Source organism: Aspergillus welwitschiae (assembly GCF_003344945.1).
Source record: "Aspergillus welwitschiae strain CBS 139.54b unplaced genomic scaffold BDQ94scaffold_7, whole genome shotgun sequence".
In the NCBI taxonomy this organism is placed as follows: Eukaryota; Fungi; Ascomycota; class Eurotiomycetes; order Eurotiales; family Aspergillaceae; genus Aspergillus; species Aspergillus welwitschiae.
This window is the reverse complement of record NW_020798701.1, coordinates 73,499-92,800: the sequence shown is the minus strand read 5'-3', so window position 1 is coordinate 92,800 and position 19,302 is coordinate 73,499. Positions and strand designations below refer to the sequence as shown.

Genomic DNA, 19,302 nt, shown 5'->3' with positions numbered 1-19,302 from the left:
CCTTGCGTCGCTCAGACATTCTGGGTCCTTCTCACATCTCCGATTCCTCCGTTCATCCAACAATACTCATCCGGTTGGGGCTATCGATCTGACCGTGCAGTATCACCACACCATCAACCCCCCCCATCCCCGCCTAGCGGCCTTGTTCGTCCACCCTATCGTCGAAACGGACGGTAGGGACTACTACCTACTGCACTGCGCACCGCCTCACCCGGTGGCTTTCTTTCTCCCCCCCTCCCTCCAATCAAACCACCCATCCCCAGTCGCTCAACCCTGCTGGTGCTGCTGCACTGCTGCTGGTGCTGCTGGTGCCAGTCGGCCGACCTGTCCCTCCACGCACCCCCCCAAAACCCACTCTCCCCCTAAAACTTGCACGTCATGAATCACGATAGTTTCTCCTCCCTAAAATTTCGACGGTCGTCTAGCAAGCTTCACAAGGATCCTCCGAGTTTCAGCTCCCGCATCCTCAAGAGCCAGCAGAGCAACACGTCACTAAAGCGGCACCCTTCAGCGCCCGTCTACCCCCGTTCCTCCACCGGTGGGAGTCGTGAGCACTCGCGGACAAGGTCCAACGCCTACGGATCTTCTTCATCCTCCCTCGAGCAGAATAGCGGCGGCCCGTCTCCGGTGCTCGCTGGCAACCAACCTGGATACTTCTCGAACACCTCCAACCCCTCCAAATCCCGCCCTCCCCACTCGGGTCGATTCTCTCTCACCGAGCAAAGTTCAGATGAATTGATCGGACCCCCGTTTGACAGCCGGGGCATGCTCAGTTCATTGCAGGAAAATACCACCGAGACCGTCCCCCAAAAACCCCCCAACCTCCGATCGGCCACCAGCCCGGACTCCCGAGGATTGAGACAGTCTGCTAGCTTCACGGCTCTACAGAACCGGATGGAGACATTCGTGCACAGGACGACTGACAATGATCGCCCGGCGAATCCAAAACGTTTATCCGATGAGGGTGGTGGTGGTGTTGGCTCGCGGCCATTTGGCACGGGCAGGAGCAAAAAGAGCAGTTTCTCTAGCTTCGTCAATAGCATGTTAGGCTCCCCCCGAGGCATCAAGATCTCCGCCCCGGAGAACCCCGTGCACGTTACGCACGTTGGCTATGACAATCAGACCGGTCAGTTCACTGGCCTCCCGAAGGAATGGCAGCGGCTGCTGCAAGAAAACGGTATCTCGAAAAAGGAGCAGGAGGAACACCCGCAGACGATGGTTGATATTATGAGGTTCTACGAGAAGAATGCTCAAGGCGATGACGAAGTGTGGCACAAATTTGACCACGCTTATCCTCAGCCGCAGTCGGTTTCCAGCCCGATTTCCGGAGGACAGACTAATGCTGTCGGCGCCGGGTCTTACGGCCCTACCTCAGCTCGGACTTCTCCCCCGACGAGTCCTCGCTTTCCACAGAATCATGAGGGTAGCTTCGAAAACCCACGTGCGCCGCCTCCTATTCCTCGTGGGCCTTCTGCGGCCACCCCAGCGGTAGGTGGCTTTGTCCCCAATCGAGCACCACCAAAACCTCCGACCCCTGCCAATATCACCCCGGCTCGGCCTGCACCACAGCCACCAACCGCGGGATCATACAGTGCCGCGCCCGCACGTCCACCTCAAGAGGCCTATTCCCCTCCGCAGTTCGACACGCCTCCCATTCCGGAAACGGAGCCCCTGCAGTCTGAACCTAAGCCTCAGTTGAGCAGATCAAACTCCAGAGCCAATGGTACCCCCGTACCATGGCAGTCACACAATGTTCCTACGCCGGCTCAGTACCAACAAAAGCAAGAGCAAGCAATGGCCGCCGCCCAGCAGGCAATTGCGACCATCCAACTCGACCGTAGCCGCAGTCAGCGTCAACAGCAGCCTACTCGCCAGGAACAGAAGCAACCTTCGGTGCAGAGCCCACCCCACCATGTCTCCCCGGTGGATGAGGCTGCACGCGCCGCTCCTGCCGCTCGCCCCCGGCAGCGACCTCGTCAGAGTAATGCGATGGATATTAGGTCGCGACTACTTGCCATCTGTACGCCCGGGGACCCTACTAGGCTATACCACCATCTCAACAAGATCGGCCAGGGTGCGTCTGGTGGTGTCTTCACTGCCTACGAGAACAACACCAACAAGTGTGTTGCTATCAAGCAAATGAACCTGGACTTGCAACCCAAGAAGGATCTGATCATCAATGAGATTTTGGTCATGAAGGACAGCAAGCACAAGAACATTGTCAACTTCTTGGACAGCTACCTCCATGGTCTGGACCTCTGGGTAGTGATGGAGTACATGGAGGGTGGCAGTTTGACTGATGTGGTTACTTTCAACATTATGAGTGAAGGGCAAATTGCTGCTGTCTGCAGAGAGGTAAGCTTACTGCATCTTTCTCCTTAATGTATCTCGCATCTCCTAACCTTTACTAGACTTTGAGTGGTTTACAGCATCTTCACTCGAAAGGTGTCATTCACCGTGACATCAAGTCGGACAACATTCTTCTCTCAATGGAGGGCAACATCAAACTCAGTAAGCTACCTTTTGCGATGACCCCCAATATTCATTTTCTGACATCATGTAGCCGACTTTGGTTTCTGTGCCCAAATCAACGACTCGCATAACAAGCGAAACACCATGGTCGGTACACCGTATTGGATGGCCCCTGAAGTCGTGACTCGAAAGGAGTATGGCCGCAAGGTTGATATCTGGAGTTTGGGTATCATGGCCATCGAGATGATCGAGGGTGAGCCTCCTTATCTTACGGAATCGCCCCTGAGGGCTCTGTATTTGATTGCCACCAACGGCACGCCTACAATTAAGGATGAGCACAACTTGTCGCCCGTCTTCCGTGATTTCCTGCACCTTGCTCTCAAGGTGGATCCTGAGAAGCGAGCCTCGGCACATGACTTGCTCAAGGTATGTTCACGTCGATCAAGCTCATTGTGAAATAATAACTGACTGGTCGATTAGCATCCGTTTATGTCGCTTTGCGCGCCCCTGAATCATCTCTCGCCCCTTGTTAAGGCTGCGCGGGCTAGCAGAGCCCAGGAAAAAGCTCAAAAGGGAGGCGCCTAGGTGCCGTCGCTTTTCAACTGTTACTATATACGTCGATGTCTTCTGTCCTCTCTCTCTCTCAGATACCCATTACCCCCCTGATATTTCATATTTGCTGGACAATGACGCTGGCATTGCATTATGGCCGACCCTTGTTCGCAGCTACTCATGTTGGCAGTTTCGCATCTCCTGTGAATGTCTAGAAGGCGATGACCTCATCGGATAATGACTTGTCTATCCGGTTTACTTTTTTTTTTTTGCTTGGCTTGATTTCCGTCGCTGGCCACTAAACACCTGCGGAGATATCCTTCCTTCTTGACGAGTTTTCTCTGCAAGATTCTTTCTTTCGACGTTGGCTTTTGAGCGAGTGAAAAAGCCTGTACAATCTCCTGGGGACATCCGTCCAGCTATTGTCAATATTGTCGTTTGTGAGTGCTTACTATTGTCATGGAGCCGAAGCTCAAGAGGAAGCTTGAAGCTTCATATAATGAACGGGCGCCGGTGGTCGGCGTGGTCTCCGGCCCCCATCTTATTGTTACTTGTCTTGCAGCTGTTGGGTTGTTCCCATCTCCATATCTTCCAGCGACCGATATTCTTGATGATTTATGAGGCATTTTCCCGACTGTTTTGACGACAAAAAAGAACAAAAGTGTGGAGCTTTTGTCTGTCTTGTTCTGAGTTGACGATTATTATTTGAGCGGTTACATTGATATAGAGGGATCTTTAGTGCCATGGGGCTATTGCTTATGTGTGAGGGATGGTCATGATTATTATTCTTTGTTATTTATCGTGAAGACCACGATGTCACTTTTATTTACCTTTCGATCAATCATCAGGAATCACCCGGGGTATATCATAACAGTCCCTTGAGACCTCTCGCAGTAGTTGTTCTAAGTAGAATATCGTCATTGTTTGCCAACGTCAATGGAAGGCGGTGCCCCACTAGACCAGAAAGGGGCGGGTCTCGCTTAATCGGGCGTAGCGCGGCCAGTCAGCGTCAGAGGCGCTGCTCTCCGTCGGCGCGATCACCTGCTAAACATCAGGTGGCAGCCTGTCTTTCCCTTTCCCCTTGGCTTTCCAGCTGCTATCTTCTCCTCCCCGTCCTTCGTTGTGGTCCGATAATCTGTCTTGGTAGATTCCCCCGTCTCTTAACGGATCTTGATCCACGAGCGCCTCAATTGATCCCGACCTCGTTTACTCCGGCTCCCGCTGACCGCAGTGTCCCCCGCATCGGGTGTCATCTCGCGGCCTGGATACCGTGAACCATCGAACCTACAACAAGGAGAGAGAACCGGACCTGCATTACTGGAATACATTCCTTGAGCACAACAGCTTCTGTAACATTTTTTTCATACCGCGGAATCAAACCCCACTCGTTCGTGTGGAATAATAGTCCGAGTTGCAACGCAGTGATTGCCCCGGGCGCTCGCAGACAACCCCCGTAATGTTTCGCGCACAGCAAAACGCCTTTGACGATGCAGTCGGTATGAAACACACAGCCTCTGTTGCACGCCGTGCAGCTCTACTCTCCTATACTTGTTACTAACCCGAGCGATGTGGTATAGCCAAGGCGACCGACGAGAACCTGACCTCCGAAAACTGGGAATACATCCTGGTACGCAAACCCCACGGTCGTTAAATCTGCCATGCATCGGCCGAAAGATATATATCTGACTGGAGCTTTTGATTGTGTTTAGGATGTTTGCGATAAAGTTGGTGCCGAGGAGTCAGGGTATGCTTCGCCGTTCGGTTGTCGTTTTCGGTGCACGTCATTCTGACAGTGGATTTGTTTCTAGAGCGAAAGATGCCGTCGCCGCTATGATCAAGAGACTTGCGCACAGAAACGCCAATGTGCAGCTTTATACTTTGGAGGTTCGTGCTGGATCCGGTGGCATGCCCGAGTTTGGGGGCTTACGTGTACTGATACGGCTATAGTTGGCGAACGCTCTCGCTCAGAACTGTGGTCCCAAGATTCATCGCGAGCTGGCTTCTAGGAGCTTCACCGATGCTCTGCTACGTCTAGCGAATGACAGAGTAAGTTGGATCTTCACGGATGAAGAGCATCGCACTTATACCGAGCAGAACACCCATCAACAGGTCAAGTCGAAGATCCTAGAACGCATGCAAGAATGGACAGAGATGTTCGCCAGTAACCCAGATTTCGGAATCATGGAACAAGCATACATGAAGCTGAAGACTCAGAGTAAGATCGTTAACAGCTATGAATGTTGGAGAGAAGCTCACTATCTTAGACCCGAACCTGCAGCCACCGTCAAAGCCCGGGAAGCGGGAAATCACCGATGCGGATCGCCAAAAGGAAGAGGAGGAGCTGCAAATGGCCCTCGCACTCTCGATAAGAGAAAAGGCCACGATCGCCCCTGCGCCACAGGCTGAAGCCAGCTCCAGCGCTGCTCCAGTCAACCAAACTCAGGCACCTGCTGCCACCTCCCAAGCAGTCCCGTCGGGTACTTCTGCCGCCACAGTGTCGCGCGTGAGAGCCCTGTTCGACTTTCAGCCTTCAGAACCCGGTGAATTGCAGTTCCGCAAGGGAGATGTCATCGCTGTCCTCGAGTCCGTCTACAAGGATTGGTGGAAGGGTTCCTTGAGAGGCCAGACCGGCATCTTCCCCCTTAACTACGTCGAGAAACTTCCTGACCCGACAGTGGAGGAGTTGCAGCGGGAAGCCCAGATGGAAGCCGATGTTTTCGGTCAGATTAAGAATGTGGAAAAGCTGTTGACTCTTCTGAGCACTCGGAGCTCCGAGCTGAATGTGCAGGACAATGAAGAAATCACGGCCCTGTATCACTCTACATTGGCCATTCGCCCCAAGCTGATTGAGCTCATTGGGAAATACTCGCAGAAAAAGGGTAAGATGATTTCGACATGTCGCTATTCTCCGCTAATGCTTTGCAGACGAGTTCACGCAGCTCAACGAGAAGTTCATCAAGGCGCGGAGAGATTACGAGTCTCTGCTGGAGGCGTCCATGGCGCACCCAGCACAATCCCAGTATGGCCGGCCGGCTCAACCTCCTTACGGCTATCCTGGTGCTGCTCCTGTGGGATATCCTCCAGGGCCGCCACAGGCTGATCCTCAACGCTACTTCAGTCCCCGTCCTCAAGGTGGGTGCTGCATGGATACATTCTCAGCTCATGTCTAACAAACACATAGCAGAAACACAAGCCCCTCCAGCCAACGCGCCCGCATTCTACGGCACAGAACAAGCACACGCATATCCTCCCACTTCACAATCGCCCGATCCCCGTCAGACACCACCTGCTGGCGCTCCGTATCAGCAGCCGCAGCCACAGCAGCAACGTCAACCCTCCTCGGAGTCCTACCAGCCCGTGTACCACCGTCCGGAATCCACATACGAGAATCCGCAAGAACTCGGTACATCGGTCTACGATTCCCCGGTCGAGCATCCTGCCAGCCAGCGACCACCATATCCCGGCGCCGTGCAGGTCCCGGCCGCCGTGCAGCAGCATTTCCAACAGCAACAGCAGCAGCCGCAACAGCAGTCACAACAACCACACCCGGAATACCCGACCTCAGGCTACACTCCTGAAGACGCCTCCAGACCCCCTGCCCACCAGGCACAGCCTCCTTACCCTTCACACCAACCACCGCCTATGCACCAGCCCCCGCCTGTCCCAGGTACATCCACAACGCCGACACCTTATCCTGCTCTGAACGCGGGCGGAGGATACCAGGCATATAACCCGTCTCAAACGGATGTATCTAACCCAGCGTCGTTCTACCGGTGATTTGTACCATCTTTAGGCAGATGTAGTAGTGGTCTTAGGCAGATGTTGTTGAATTGATATCCTTATTACCCATTTCCATTGGTTTGGTGTGCAGTTGATGAATATTTCTCTTATGTATTCTTTCACCCTGGCCTTGGGGATTAGGTTTGTAGGTCACAGGGTACGGTGTACTTAGCGTACTTGCTCTCTGCGCGTTTGCTGCCTTCATTGAATTGAGAAATACTAGCTAGTAGTTCCCATATGAACCGAAGATGAAGACCGAATCCCGGAATCCCTTACATCCGGACTGGTAATGCAAACGCACAAAGTCCCAATTCAATGAATTGCATTAACTGTCACTAAGGTTGATGACCATTATCTGAGATACATACCTACATCTCGAATTTTTCTTGCCCCATCATCCTATCATCAGTTGAAAAGAAATCAGAAACAGGAGCCATCTCTCATCCACCTCACTCTCACTCATCCATCCCCCGAGCATCGTCACCATGGCTCGTCCATTCAATAAGAGAAAGAAAAGAAAAAAGAAGAAGAAGAAGAAGACGCCCGCCCTCCATCCCTTGGGTATACTCAAACACGCAAAATGAAGCGAAGAAAAAGAAAGAAACAAGAACCGAACACCATCGACGCCATCAGCTCACTTTTTTCCCCATCCATCGTACATGAGAATCATACCACAACTTTTCAGAATAAGAAACAAGAACAGAACACAAACAACAGAATTGGAAAAACAATGGAATAGCAAACAAAAGGACAAAAACATATTTCCTTCCTTTTTTTCCCCTTCCTTTTTTCCCTTACTTTTTCTTTTCTCTTTTCAGAAAACAACAAGAAGAAAAGGAAATAAAAAAGAAATAAGAAAAAGGTAAGCAACAATCACTTCGAACCAGAGCATCACAGTGAGAAAGAGAAAGAGAGAGAGCTAAAGCTCATACCCCTTGGTCATAGTCATAGCTCTCTCACCAACTCTGAATCGGGCTTCAAATCCACCCCAGAAGTTAAACGCATTCCACTCAGCCGCGACTCGGACGGTATCACCAGTCCACTTGAAGACCTCAATCTCCAGAATCTCGCCCTTGTCGCTCTTGCGCGAAGTCATATACTTAGGGCCGACGATAAGACCGCGTCCGTACGCTAGACCATAGCCCAGAGCCTTCTCATCATCGTTGCTTCGCTCAGGGTCGACGTTGAAATCAATGAACCCGACCTGCTCATTGTGCTCATCGACCTGGTTAAGACCGTTGCAGGTACCTGCGTACTGGAGATAGACTCGCCACTTAGCGTCGTCGTCTCTGAATCGGTGGACGGTCAAGTGTTCGTCCATCTCATTATCATCATCGGACTCGGGAGTGCTATGCTGAGTGGCGGTGCTTTTCTTTTCCAGGATCTTGCGCATCTGGTCCACTTTGTCGCAGTCTAGAGCGAGGATCATAGCCCCCTGCAGTTTTCCGAGAGAGAAGGTTGCGCGCGCGGCGGGATCGTTGCGACGGGGCGCGTTGATGTCAAGAGAGAAGTCCTCGTAGCCCCAGGGATCGATGGCGTTGCAACGGATGACATATTGTCCCTGCAGCTGGCTCAATCTCAACGCCGAAGTGTTGTTTGTGGGCTTCACGCACTGCTTGAACAGGGTATGGCGACTGAGCTTGGACTGCCACACCAGAGAGATGAGAGTATCGTCGTACATCTTCTCATTCAAACTGGCGGCGTGGATCTTCGAGACTACACCGGTGAGCTTGTCTGCGTACTCGCTCCAGGTAATAAGTGTCCAAGTACCGCCTCGACCGGGGGTAGTAGCGATCAAAAGACCGTTGATATTGGCCACTTCCTTTCTGAGTTTCTCGCGCACGTCGAAATACAGCTGGGGCATAAGCTGCACGGGCTCCACGGTTCTGTCACGAGCAGGGACACCCATTTCATAGGGATAGTCAAGCGACAGGAAATACTTGGCCAGGAAGCGGCAGTGATCAAAGTTCGCCTCGAAGGTCGGCACATAATCCTTGACGTGGTTCTGTGACAGACTGGCGAAGCCTGCATCCAAGCCTTCTTCGAAGGTGTCTGCCCATCCGATGACGGTGGCCGGGTGGCTGATGTGGAAGCTCAGACCGGGGATGGAGAGAGCCGTGCTCACGAACTGCTGGTTATAAACATTGTGCAAGACAATGGCCTCTGTCTGCTTGGTTTTGTCCGGCACTCCGTTCTCCTTGTCGAGGAAGTACTTGGCCATGAAAAGAAAAGGATCGAACAGAGCTTCGTCGGAAGGAGAGACCTGACGAGCAAACTTCTTCTTCCGCCACTCAGCCTTTTGCTGCTGATAGGCCTCCTGCACGGCATTGTACATGTCGTACATGGTTTTGTCGATAAGGCGGACCGAAGGCGACTCGTAGCTGCACTGTTCGTCTTTGGTCAGCTATTTGTCTGGAACTGAGAGGGTGGAGGAGTGTTACCTTTCCGTCTTTATACTCTCTTTCAAGGAGAGCCAGCAGCTGAGCTATAGTATTAGATGGCTGATAGGGGATGCCGAAGTGTTGGAGCTGGGCAGCTATCCACCGCTTCACGGGCCTTCTACTGGGTGCAGTGACCGGATTCGTGGGGAAGAGTGTTGCCAGCGTCTGGGATGATGCTCTGGGGATGTTGGCTACGGTGACTCCGTAGTCATCGTAGGTGTATGGTTCGTATCTCACGAAGGAAGGACGCTTCGGGAATGCACTGTCCATGATGATTGACTATCTGTATACCAGTGATGGGTAGATAGATAGTTTTTGATGGAAGCGTATGCGGATGAGAGATGAGATGATCAGGAACTTCACCTTGTAGAAGAAGAAGAAGAAGCTGTGTTTGTGCGAGAAAGAATAATGCCCTCATTACCTGTTGTATACAACGCGTCTACAAGCGAGACGCGTTGCCTCTTCTGGGACATCAGTGATTTTTTATTCACGCAGATGGCACTACGCCACGTGATGGCTGCTCTTTACTATGAGGGGATTTGGATACAGGGGGCATGTGCTGTGTTAGTAGCTGTGTGAGTTCGAGCATTTTACGAAAATTGGAGTGAGACAGAGCTTCAAGTAGTGTAGAGTGTGCTGGAATGAATACCTTATAACGGAGGTCTCGGCGTAGGGTTACTTGAAGTATAAATGCAGCTCTGTATACAAATCGACAGTGTTGACAGTAGTGGTGATCATGTCTTGCGCACAACTTATGTTTATTGTTCATAATAATAATCACTGCATATTTATGTAACATCCAATATCTCCGCAATCCTTCATATTATACTCTGATCTCCGACCGACCCCAGCTGAAGCTATCCAGAAAGCCGACGAAGTCCGTCCATGCCGGCTTTAGGTTCGGAAGCCGACAGCCACACACACTAAATCCCCGGAGATCGACTTCGGTCCACCAACTCCGCTGTCCCGGTCCTGCCAATCACCATTATTTCCAGTGGGAGCAATGATGGAAACCGGTCTATCAAAGTATATAAGACTTATGACGACCAGTTTAACATACTCAATCCAATTCAAACTCAACTGAATTCAGTCCAACATATACAATACAAACTCAGCTGAACTCAACCCAATCCAGTTCAATCCAAAGCAGAATGTCCTTCCCATACAAGCACATCCTCGTCATCGGCGCCACCGCCGGCATCGGCCGAGCTCTCGCATCGCGCTTCGTGCAATCCGGAGCCGAAGTCACAGTCGTCGGACGACGCAAAGAGCGCCTGGATGAATTCGTGCAAGAACACGGAGAAGACAAGGCCAATGCGGTGCAATTCGATATTAGTGACTTGGATAAGATTCCTGGGTTTGCTGCTGAGTAAGTTTCGCTGCCTTGATATGGTTACTATGAAGTACCGCACCTAGATTGAATGAATAGCTAATTAGAATATCTTCAATAGAATAATGACCAAATACCCCACAATCGACAGCGTCTTCCTGAACGCCGGCATAATGCTCCCTACCGACATGACCGATCCCGAAAAATTCGACCTACCCAGCTTCTACAAGCAAATGCACATCAACTTCACCAGTTATGTTGCTCTGACGCATGCTTTCTTGCCTTATATTATCAAGAAAGGGGGTGATACGAGCTTGATTTAGTGCGTACCTCTTCATATCTTCCAGGTTACACCACCACCAGGAAGCAATAAAATGTACTGACCATAAAACAGCACCACATCCAACCTCTCCATAGTCCCCGCAACCTGGATGCCCGCATACTCTGCCTCCAAGGCTGCCCTGAACGCCTTCATTCTCTGTCTGCGGGATCAGCTGCGTAAGAGCTCGGTGAAGATTATTGAGGTGTCGCCGCCGGCGGTGCAATGTGAGTCTAAACCCCCAATTCTATACTTCGACTGCCAATTCTTTCATCTATTTGTCCTAAATATAAATTTCCTATCTGACTAACTATCTCTGCAGCCGAACTCCACGATTATATGGGCGAAGAGGGCCGTAAAGTCGGTATGCCCCTGAAGGAATTTACGGATGAAGCATTTCAGGGACTACTGGACGGAAAGGACCAAATCGTTGTGGGAAGTCTTGGGCCTGCAGAAGTTTTCTTGGATATCGTGAATAAGCGCCGGGCTGCGACTACGCAGTTGGCAAAGATGATGAGGGGGGAGAAGTAGATGGGTGATGGATTTCGCTGAGCCTTGGACTCACAAAATATATAATAATTGGTGTTAAATAGCAATGATACGATAATAATTACCTGGTCTCAATGCAAACTACGTAGCGACAACAAACGAACTCAACGTCGCAATCTTCTCCGCCAACACCCTCACCGGCTGTGCCCCGATAAACTCGAACGAGGACAACTCTGCGCCCATCTCGCGACTGACCCAGTTCTGTACCTCCGCGGCTTTGAGCGAGTCAACTTAAAACCCCAAGCGTCAGCATAATCCGAAAACAACTAAGGTATAGTCAAAATACTCACCACCCAACGCCGAAAAAGGCAACTCCAAATCAATAGCCTCCGCCGACGACGCCATCGCCCTAGCCAAATACTCCTGCAGCGCCTGATTCACGACGCGTACCGCCTCGTCCACCGACTCCGCCTTTTTCAGCAACGTGCTGGTCTTAACCACGCCAGTTCCTGCATCCTCATCAGCAACAACTTGAATCCGGTGATCGAACTTGCGATCGAATTGCCAGGAAGCTGCCCCATCGGTTCGCGGTAGGGTGTCCGTCAGTCCGGCGATAATTTGTGCTGGGACTGGGGTGATCTTCTGGACTATCACCCGCAGTAGAGTTTGAACCTCATGCTGCAGAATCTCTGTACCCTCTATGTGTCGGTATCGCTGGCGTCGCTGCTCGGGTGTTTCGGCTACGTCGCCCACTCCGCTGGCGTCTGGGACTAGGCCAATGTTGATACTATGTCCTGGTAGGTGGTGCTTGCGTCGCCAGGTCATCAGAGCGTCCATGTACCCGTTGCCGGCTGCGTAGTTGGCCTGGCCAATGTTTCCGATTATGCTGGATATGGATGATAGAGTCACGAAGAAGTCTAGCGGGGTGGAGTAAAACGCCTCGTGGAGGTTCCATGTCCCCTGGATTTTGGGCTCGGTAGATTGCTTCCACGCGTCGAAGTCCATGTGCTCGAACATGCCGTCCTGGTAAGGCGGAATTAGCTTTGAGGAAATCTACTGGGCTGCGATTCGATTTACCTTCAGAACAGTTGCACATTGCACGATACCACGAACACGCCAGCGACTTTTTTCAGCTCGGGTCAACAGACTTTCCACATCCTCTTGACAGGCCGCGTCACAGCGCACGACATCAGTACGCGCACCTCGGTCTTGAAGCTCTTTCAGCGCAGTTTGCTGTGTCTCCCGAACAGCCCCAGAGCGGCTCAAGAAGACAAAATGACGGGCTCCGCAGTCAACAAGCGTATTGGCTAGTGCAATCCCGAGAGTGCCCAGTCCACCGACCAGGATGTAGGTATTCTTCGCAGGCAGAGGGGCAGGATCTGGGAGGGCTGGCACAATTGGCACCTGACCCGGAGCCTGGAGATCGACAATCGCACGGGTACCGCTGTCTCGCGCATGAGCAACGGCATCTGCAACCTGAGAAACAGGGAAGGATTGATAAGCCTGAACGCTGGCGAGGGCGTCTGATCCGAGAAGATCCACTGCGCGATGGAAGTTGGCCTGCAGCTGACGGGGGGCTTCGCGGAGCATCTTTGATAACCGTACGGAGCTGACAGTGCACCCACGGTCAACGAACGTCTGAGGCAGGGCAGCCAGGTTCAGCTCCTCACTGAGATCGACCAACCGGCCGCTGTAGGCCAAGCAACGCGCTGCAAGTCGACTGACAGAACCTCCTAGACAGCAAACGCTCAGCTCCACTCCTTTGCCCCCAGTCAGCCGTTTGACTGTTGTGTCAAGCTCCCTGTGAATAGGAATGATTCTCTCATGCAATCCTACATATTTAGAGCGCATCTCATTAACCCCATTCTCGCCATCGATTGCCACGTACACCTGCATACCCGCAGCCAGAGCACAGTCAACCGTGGCTCGCAGGGTCTGGCTAACAGAGCCAACTATGAGAACAGATGAAGCAGAAGCTCCGGAGCTGCCGAAGAGGCTGGTGTAGGCAGCTGCAAAAGCCACCGGCATGGACACTGATTGTGTCTGGCTCTGCTGTGATGGCGAATTCCAGATAGCACTTGCTGGGAGGCGAACATGGGTAGTTAAAGCACTGGGCCACGCATCACTGGGTATGGCACACAAGACTTCGTCTCCCACTTGGAATTCTGAGCCAATAGACGATCCAACCTGGCGAACAATTCCGACTGCTTCTATGGCCGCAATACGCGCCTCCGGAGAGAGACCGCTCTTACTGGCGGGCTCAGAGATGGACACCTTATGTAGCTGCACCTCAACTAAATCATCGGGCAAGGCCGAATTCAACGGTTCATCCAGCTCCCACCGGGCGTCACTGATATCCTGCGACTTAGTGCAGAGGCGCAGCGGTCTCGAGTCCTGCGCGAGCTCTGCTAGCGTAGGGCGCGGGCCATGTAAGAGAGCATCCATGCTCTCATCTACTGCACGAGCCGTGATAGCCCGCGGCACAAGCAGACGATTGTCTTGCATATAGAACTCCCAGTCGTGTGGCCGTGACCGAGGTTTCAATGTTAGCTGCAACACGTGTGCGATACTGCGCGCCAAATTGTGAGGATCCTTATCCTTTCCGGACACAAGTAATTGAGGCAGCACGATATGGGGATTTTCATTGCGTACGGTTCGCAAAATTCCAGTCGTAGCCCCGAAGCCTGCATAGCCGGACGCCTCATGCCCCGGGCACTGTGAAATCCAGAGGAGACACTTTGCCTGTAACAGCGACTGAAAGCGTGATATCTCATCGGGCGTCCAATTCACTGTCCATGGACGATCTAGCTCGAGCAGTGAGATGATCATTTTCTCCTTTAGATCGGGAGCTTTATCGACATCCACCAGCTCAATCTTAGAACCGAGTTTGCTTACGACGCCATCCAGCTCATACAAGAGAGGACCGACCGACTCAGCCGCTGCGCTGCTTAATATGTAGATAGTGGGATCCAACTCAATCGGAGCAAGTTGACGACGGATGAGAAGATAGCCGGGCTGTTCAATCGAGCCCTGTACTTCCCAGTCCGCATGGCCCGCATTGCGAATGGCCGCATCGTGGTTTTCAGCAGTCGCTCGAGCGGCAATCCAAGAGTCCGGCCTAGTAATAGAAAGAAAAGAGTCGAAAAATGCATCTGTGTTATCTTCACTCCAGACATCGGGATGATCAACAATGATCGCATCATAGGCGGTTTCGCCCAGCAAGTCCGTGCCTATATCCTGCAATGAGGCAACTGGCAGAACCTGACACCCATCTAGGGATTCTTTAATGACCTTAACCTGGTTCGTTGATACCTCTGTGTCAGGGTCAGATAGCACAATGGTGAGCTTTTGGGGTCGCGGCCGATGACTGCGTTTTGGCGCATATTTTTTGAGAGCTTCAACCACCGGACCTATGTCTTTGGTAGTCACCGCAAGGACACGAGCATCTCCATGAGTGTGGCAGACCCGGCCAAGCCAGCTCTGCAGACCACCAGAGCAACGGCCTTCTAGACCACCGAAAGAATCCACGTGCTCAGCCCAATGAAGCGTCGAGAATCGGCTTTGCTGGATCTCCTCTTTGGTCGAGCTGCCGGACCGCGTAGGCACGCGACCTAATCGCACCCCTTGCAGAACCACCCCAGGCTGCTGCCAGGATGGGTCCGAGGCGATGGACTCCGTGAAAGAAACGCCGTTCTCATAGCGTGTCTCGACATGGACATCGAATCGATCACCAGGCTGCAAGGAGAAGGCCGTGGAGAGATAAAGGCGCTCTACTCCCACGGGGATATTGGCATTGTGATTGGACAGGGCATCTGAGCATGACACCACAGCAGCCTGGAAGAGACTATCCAGAGAGGTGGGATGGACAAGACATGGAGATTCACGCTCATATGGCATCGTCTGCTTGGTGTTCGGTGCAACTCCAGTAACGTACAGACGAGACTCCGAGTCAAAAGCTACACCAGCCATGGACCGGAAGGTCGGCCCTAGAGTGACGCCGCCCGTTTCTGACAGCCATTCATAGACGGCCTCGACCTCAGCCTTCTTTGCCAAAGCTTGCGTCTGTCGCACCCGTTGTACAGTGCATTGCCAGTCTGCAGCACATCCAACTCCATCCTCATCAGCATACCGTGGAGCAAAAGCACCTTTCGCATGCTGAACCCAGGAGGAGCTCTCGGGCAAGGAGAAGATGCCGAATTCGTACCATCCATTCATGCCGTGATGCGGCGCGACATGGAGAACTATTTCCAGCCCCCGTTCGTCTGGAGGAATTACAACTCCCCGGAAAAAGTCCAAATCGTAAAACTCAATCCCCTCTAACCACTTCGTAATGTCTGCAAGCTGACGGGCTGCCTCTGCGACCATGGACACCATCCCTGCTGCTGGATATACTATAGAGCCAGCGACCACATGGTCCGCAAGCCAGGGCAGTTCCGACACCCGCAGGAAGTTACGCCACCGCGGCTCCAGCTCGTTCTGGTAGTCCCAAGGCACACCGAGGAGGTCGTGACGGGGTTCTTTGCGCTGTCGCAGCCGGGCTGATTCCAATGGCTCATGCCAGAAGGTGGACTGATGATTCCAAGCATAAGATGGAAGGTCTCGGCTCACCTGTGGCCTTCTGCTCTCCAGAAAGCTTTGATTTGCTGTATCTAGGTTGATCGCATAGCCCAAACACCACAGGAGCCCGGCAGCTTGGAGGGCTGTCTGTCGAGAATCCTGCTTGCGGAGCACCAGACTCCTGTAAGGAGTGGAAGCCAAATCAGCATTGGCTTCCTGCAGGGTCTGGTTGAACGGCCCTTTAAGAGCTTCGTGTGGGCCAATCTCCAAGAATCCTGCCCATTTGACTGGGACCACTCGTCGTCTCCCTCGCCCTCTGCCAGCCTCGGTCATGGTAACAACTTTGGTGACTGCTGCAGCAAACTCGACTGGGCTGACCAGATTGCGCACCCAGTATGACGCGTCCAGATCCGTTGCCTGCAAGAGCTCTTTCGTGACAGACGAGAACATAGATATAGAACCATTGTAACTGTCGACTGGCTGAATGGATTCAATGGCTGCCTTATAGTCATCAGCCAACGCTCTCATATGCGGTGAGTGGTACGCAGTGTCTACGCGCAGCTTGCGCGCAAAACAGCCATCCGCTTGCAAGCGCTTCTCAAGCAGGTTAATTTCTTCTATATTGCCGGAAAGAGTGACACTCGATGGGCTGTTCACACAGGCTACCACCACGGACTCCGGGGGTAAGGTCTGCAAATATTCCTGCGCATCAGCGGCGGAGATGCCGGCAGCGAGCATACCACCACGGCACCCACTTTCAGCAATCCGTTGAGACAGTACACCGCGGAAATACGTGACTCGGATGGCATCCTCATGTGTAAGATAGCCGGCCGCATAGGCGGCCCCTGGAACACAAATCAGTCATTTCGTGGACAAGAGTTGGACGAATCGAGAGAGACATACCGACTTCACCACTGGAATGGCCTACCACTGCTTTAGGAGTCACCCCCCAGCTGCGGAGCATGTCTACCAATGCCACCTGTAAAGCACAGCAAGAAGGCTGAATGCGATCGGGTCGATTGATACGGCTTGTTGTCGCCCCTGTGCGGATCTCCTCGAGCAAATCCCACGAGCAGTCCAAGCTCTGCAGCACCTGCTGACTTCGTTCCATACTGGCCGCAAACACTGGGTTTGCCAATAGCTGGACACCCATGCGTGGCCATTGGGCACCTTGGCCCGTGAAAACGAACGCTAGGTGCGTCTGGTTCTTACGGCTCGCCCGAGGGAAAGTGGGCAAGCCTGCGGCCATCACATTTCGCAGCTCTGCTAGTGAGTTCACCACAGCAAAACTGCGGAACGGAAGCTGGGATCGCCGTGTAGCCATAGTGTGTGCTACATCTAACAAGGCAATGTCTTTTCTTTTACCATCGACGCACGGATTAAGGAAACTCGTCCATTTGTCGGCCGTACGGTCTAACCCAGACTGGTCATGCGTGGATACCACAACAACCTGGGGTGTCCCTTCTATGGTAGAGTCGGACGGAGCTTGTGTCTTACCAAGATACTGAGCTGTGCTCTCGAGAATGGCATGTGCGTTGGCACCACCGAAGCCAAAAGAGTTGATGCTCGCACGTTGCGGCAAATGAGATGGCCACGGTGTGGTGCTGTTGCTTAAGCGCAAGCCCCATTCCTCCAGTCGAATCTTAGGGTTCAGGCTCGAGAAGCCTGCGTTAGGAACCAGCATCCCCTTTTCTAAGCAAAGAACCACCTTGATAATACTAGCCACGCCCGCAGCACCCTCGGTATGCCCTAGGTTACTTTTGACGGATCCGACGTAAACTGGCTCATCACCTGGCGTTCGCGCGGCTCCGAAGCTTGCTCCAATAGCAGACAGTTCAGTAGGATCCTACGTGACGTTGTTAGTACCTTATCACGGAACAATGAGTCTTATACTAACACCAATAGCTGTCCCAGTCCCATGGGCTTCAAAGTATGAGGTATCTCCCATCGACAATCCAGCTTGAGAATAGGTCGCTCTGATCAAATCAGCCTGGGCGGTTGCATTCGGCATGGTGATTCCCGGGGTACGTCCATCCTGATTAGATCCAGTAGCGCGAACGATTGCTCTGATCGTGTCACCGTCTGCCATGGCCTTGGACAAGGGTTTGAGTAAGATTGCACCGAATCCCTCACCCCTACCGTACCCATTAGCTTTGCTATCGAAAGAGTGACTGATACCATCTGCACTGAGCATATGCATATACGACAACCGCTGGGTAAAACTCGGATGCAATATCAGGCTTGCTCCGGTCACCAGCGCCTACAACAATCAGTAGTCGTCATCAGATCGCATATGACGGCTTACTTACCTGGCTACATTAGCCTGCCCGTAGTGCCTGGGTAGCCAAATGCAGTGCCGTCAAGCTAGATGAACAAGCCGTGTCCATCATGATACTGGTACCACGAAGATCAAAGAACCATGAAAGTCGGTTAGCCAACATAGTTCTCCCATTACCCGTAGCCGAGTTATGTGGCATGTCCATTATATCTCGGGTTGAAAGCAGCTCGTAGTCATTGGTCATGCATCCGCTATAGACGCCGGTTGCACTACCGGGGAGGGTTTCCATCGGAACGCCGCCTGGGTTCGTGACTCAGCTATTCATTCCCTGCGACTCTGTGCAGAACTTACTTACCATTTTCAAAAGCTTCATACGCCACTTCAAGCAGAATACGCTGAACAGGATCCATGCCTGCAGCTTCCTTGGACGTGATGGAGAAGAAGGGCGCATCAAAGCGGGATGGATCCTCGGCTAGAAAGAAGCCACTGTCGTGATTGATCTAATGATAGATCATAACCTCGTGGTTAGTTTCATCCTGAAGCGGCTAAAATCAATGAAAAACATACAGCCCCTTTGCGCTCGTGACTGGGATGTTCCCAGGCGGAGGCTTGATAACGACTGGCAGGAACACGCCCATGCTCCCTTCGACCTAGGCGCAGCATGTCCCAGAATCCTTCAACAGAAGATGCTTCGCCTGCAAAGCGACAGCCCATGCCAATGATCGCAATTGGCTCTGGGCCAGAAGTGTCTCTGGCTTGCTCTTCCATTGTGATTGATGTCATAAGATAGCTTGTTTGTTCAATCCGACTTCAAGTGTATGAAACCGTTTCCCTGGCTTTCCTTTGAATAACTCTTGCTCTAGCTCTCGGCCTGGGTCCTCTATCAGCTTCGATATATAAGTAATATACTACTTCCATAATGAAATTTGACTTCGAAAAGTGACGTTAAAGCGAACTGCTGTTAGAACGGCCGCGGCATCAACCATTCAGGCATGTAATACAGGAGCCCAAGAAGGGTAATTGAGCGACCGATGATGCAAGGACCACTACCTAGTTGTGGTCCAGATTTATTCTTGAGTACTTG

The 19,302-nt window shown here is 52.4% G+C and overlaps 5 protein-coding genes across 5 annotated transcripts; 3 read left to right on the top strand and 2 right to left on the bottom strand.

Moving 5' to 3' along the window:
* Positions 1–173: 173 nt before the first annotated feature.
* On the top strand, positions 174–3,253 carry pakA (mitogen-activated protein kinase kinase kinase kinase STE20). Its single transcript, XM_026763751.1, has 4 exons — positions 174–2,355; positions 2,412–2,511; positions 2,564–2,898; positions 2,953–3,253. Exons 1-4 carry the CDS (start codon positions 379–381, stop codon positions 3,055–3,057), a joined length of 2,517 nt encoding a protein of 838 aa, XP_026629097.1. The 5' UTR covers positions 174–378; the 3' UTR covers positions 3,058–3,253.
* An 862-nt stretch (positions 3,254–4,115) lies between these two features.
* BDQ94DRAFT_138480 (ESCRT-0 subunit protein HSE1) lies at positions 4,116–6,877 on the top strand. The gene is made up of 9 exons (XM_026765248.1): positions 4,116–4,520; positions 4,602–4,651; positions 4,734–4,768; positions 4,833–4,908; positions 4,972–5,070; positions 5,119–5,239; positions 5,289–5,903; positions 5,950–6,156; positions 6,206–6,877. The coding sequence occupies exons 1-9, from the start codon at positions 4,481–4,483 to the stop codon at positions 6,799–6,801; spliced, it is 1,839 nt and encodes a 612-aa protein (XP_026629096.1). The 5' UTR covers positions 4,116–4,480; the 3' UTR covers positions 6,802–6,877.
* A 735-nt stretch (positions 6,878–7,612) lies between these two features.
* On the bottom strand, positions 7,613–9,515 carry BDQ94DRAFT_185252 (uncharacterized protein; the record flags this gene model as incomplete). Its single annotated transcript, XM_026774837.1, has 2 exons — positions 7,613–9,190; positions 9,246–9,515. 2 exons carry the CDS (start codon positions 9,513–9,515, stop codon positions 7,724–7,726), a joined length of 1,737 nt encoding a protein of 578 aa, XP_026629095.1. The 3' UTR covers positions 7,613–7,723.
* Positions 9,516–10,396: 881 nt separating this feature from the next.
* Positions 10,397–11,425, top strand: BDQ94DRAFT_185250 (oxidoreductase, short-chain dehydrogenase/reductase family; the record flags this gene model as incomplete). The annotated part of the gene is made up of 4 exons (XM_026774836.1): positions 10,397–10,614; positions 10,697–10,897; positions 10,970–11,121; positions 11,217–11,425. 4 exons carry the CDS (start codon positions 10,397–10,399, stop codon positions 11,423–11,425), a joined length of 780 nt encoding a protein of 259 aa, XP_026629094.1.
* Positions 11,426–11,524: 99 nt separating this feature from the next.
* Positions 11,525–18,986, bottom strand: BDQ94DRAFT_167705 (type I polyketide synthase; the record flags this gene model as incomplete). The annotated part of the gene is made up of 9 exons (XM_026770880.1): positions 11,525–11,673; positions 11,734–12,406; positions 12,461–16,785; positions 16,844–17,786; positions 17,838–18,075; positions 18,128–18,200; positions 18,315–18,518; positions 18,574–18,718; positions 18,786–18,986. 9 exons carry the CDS (start codon positions 18,984–18,986, stop codon positions 11,525–11,527), a joined length of 6,951 nt encoding a protein of 2,316 aa, XP_026629093.1.
* Positions 18,987–19,302: the final 316 nt, after the last annotated feature.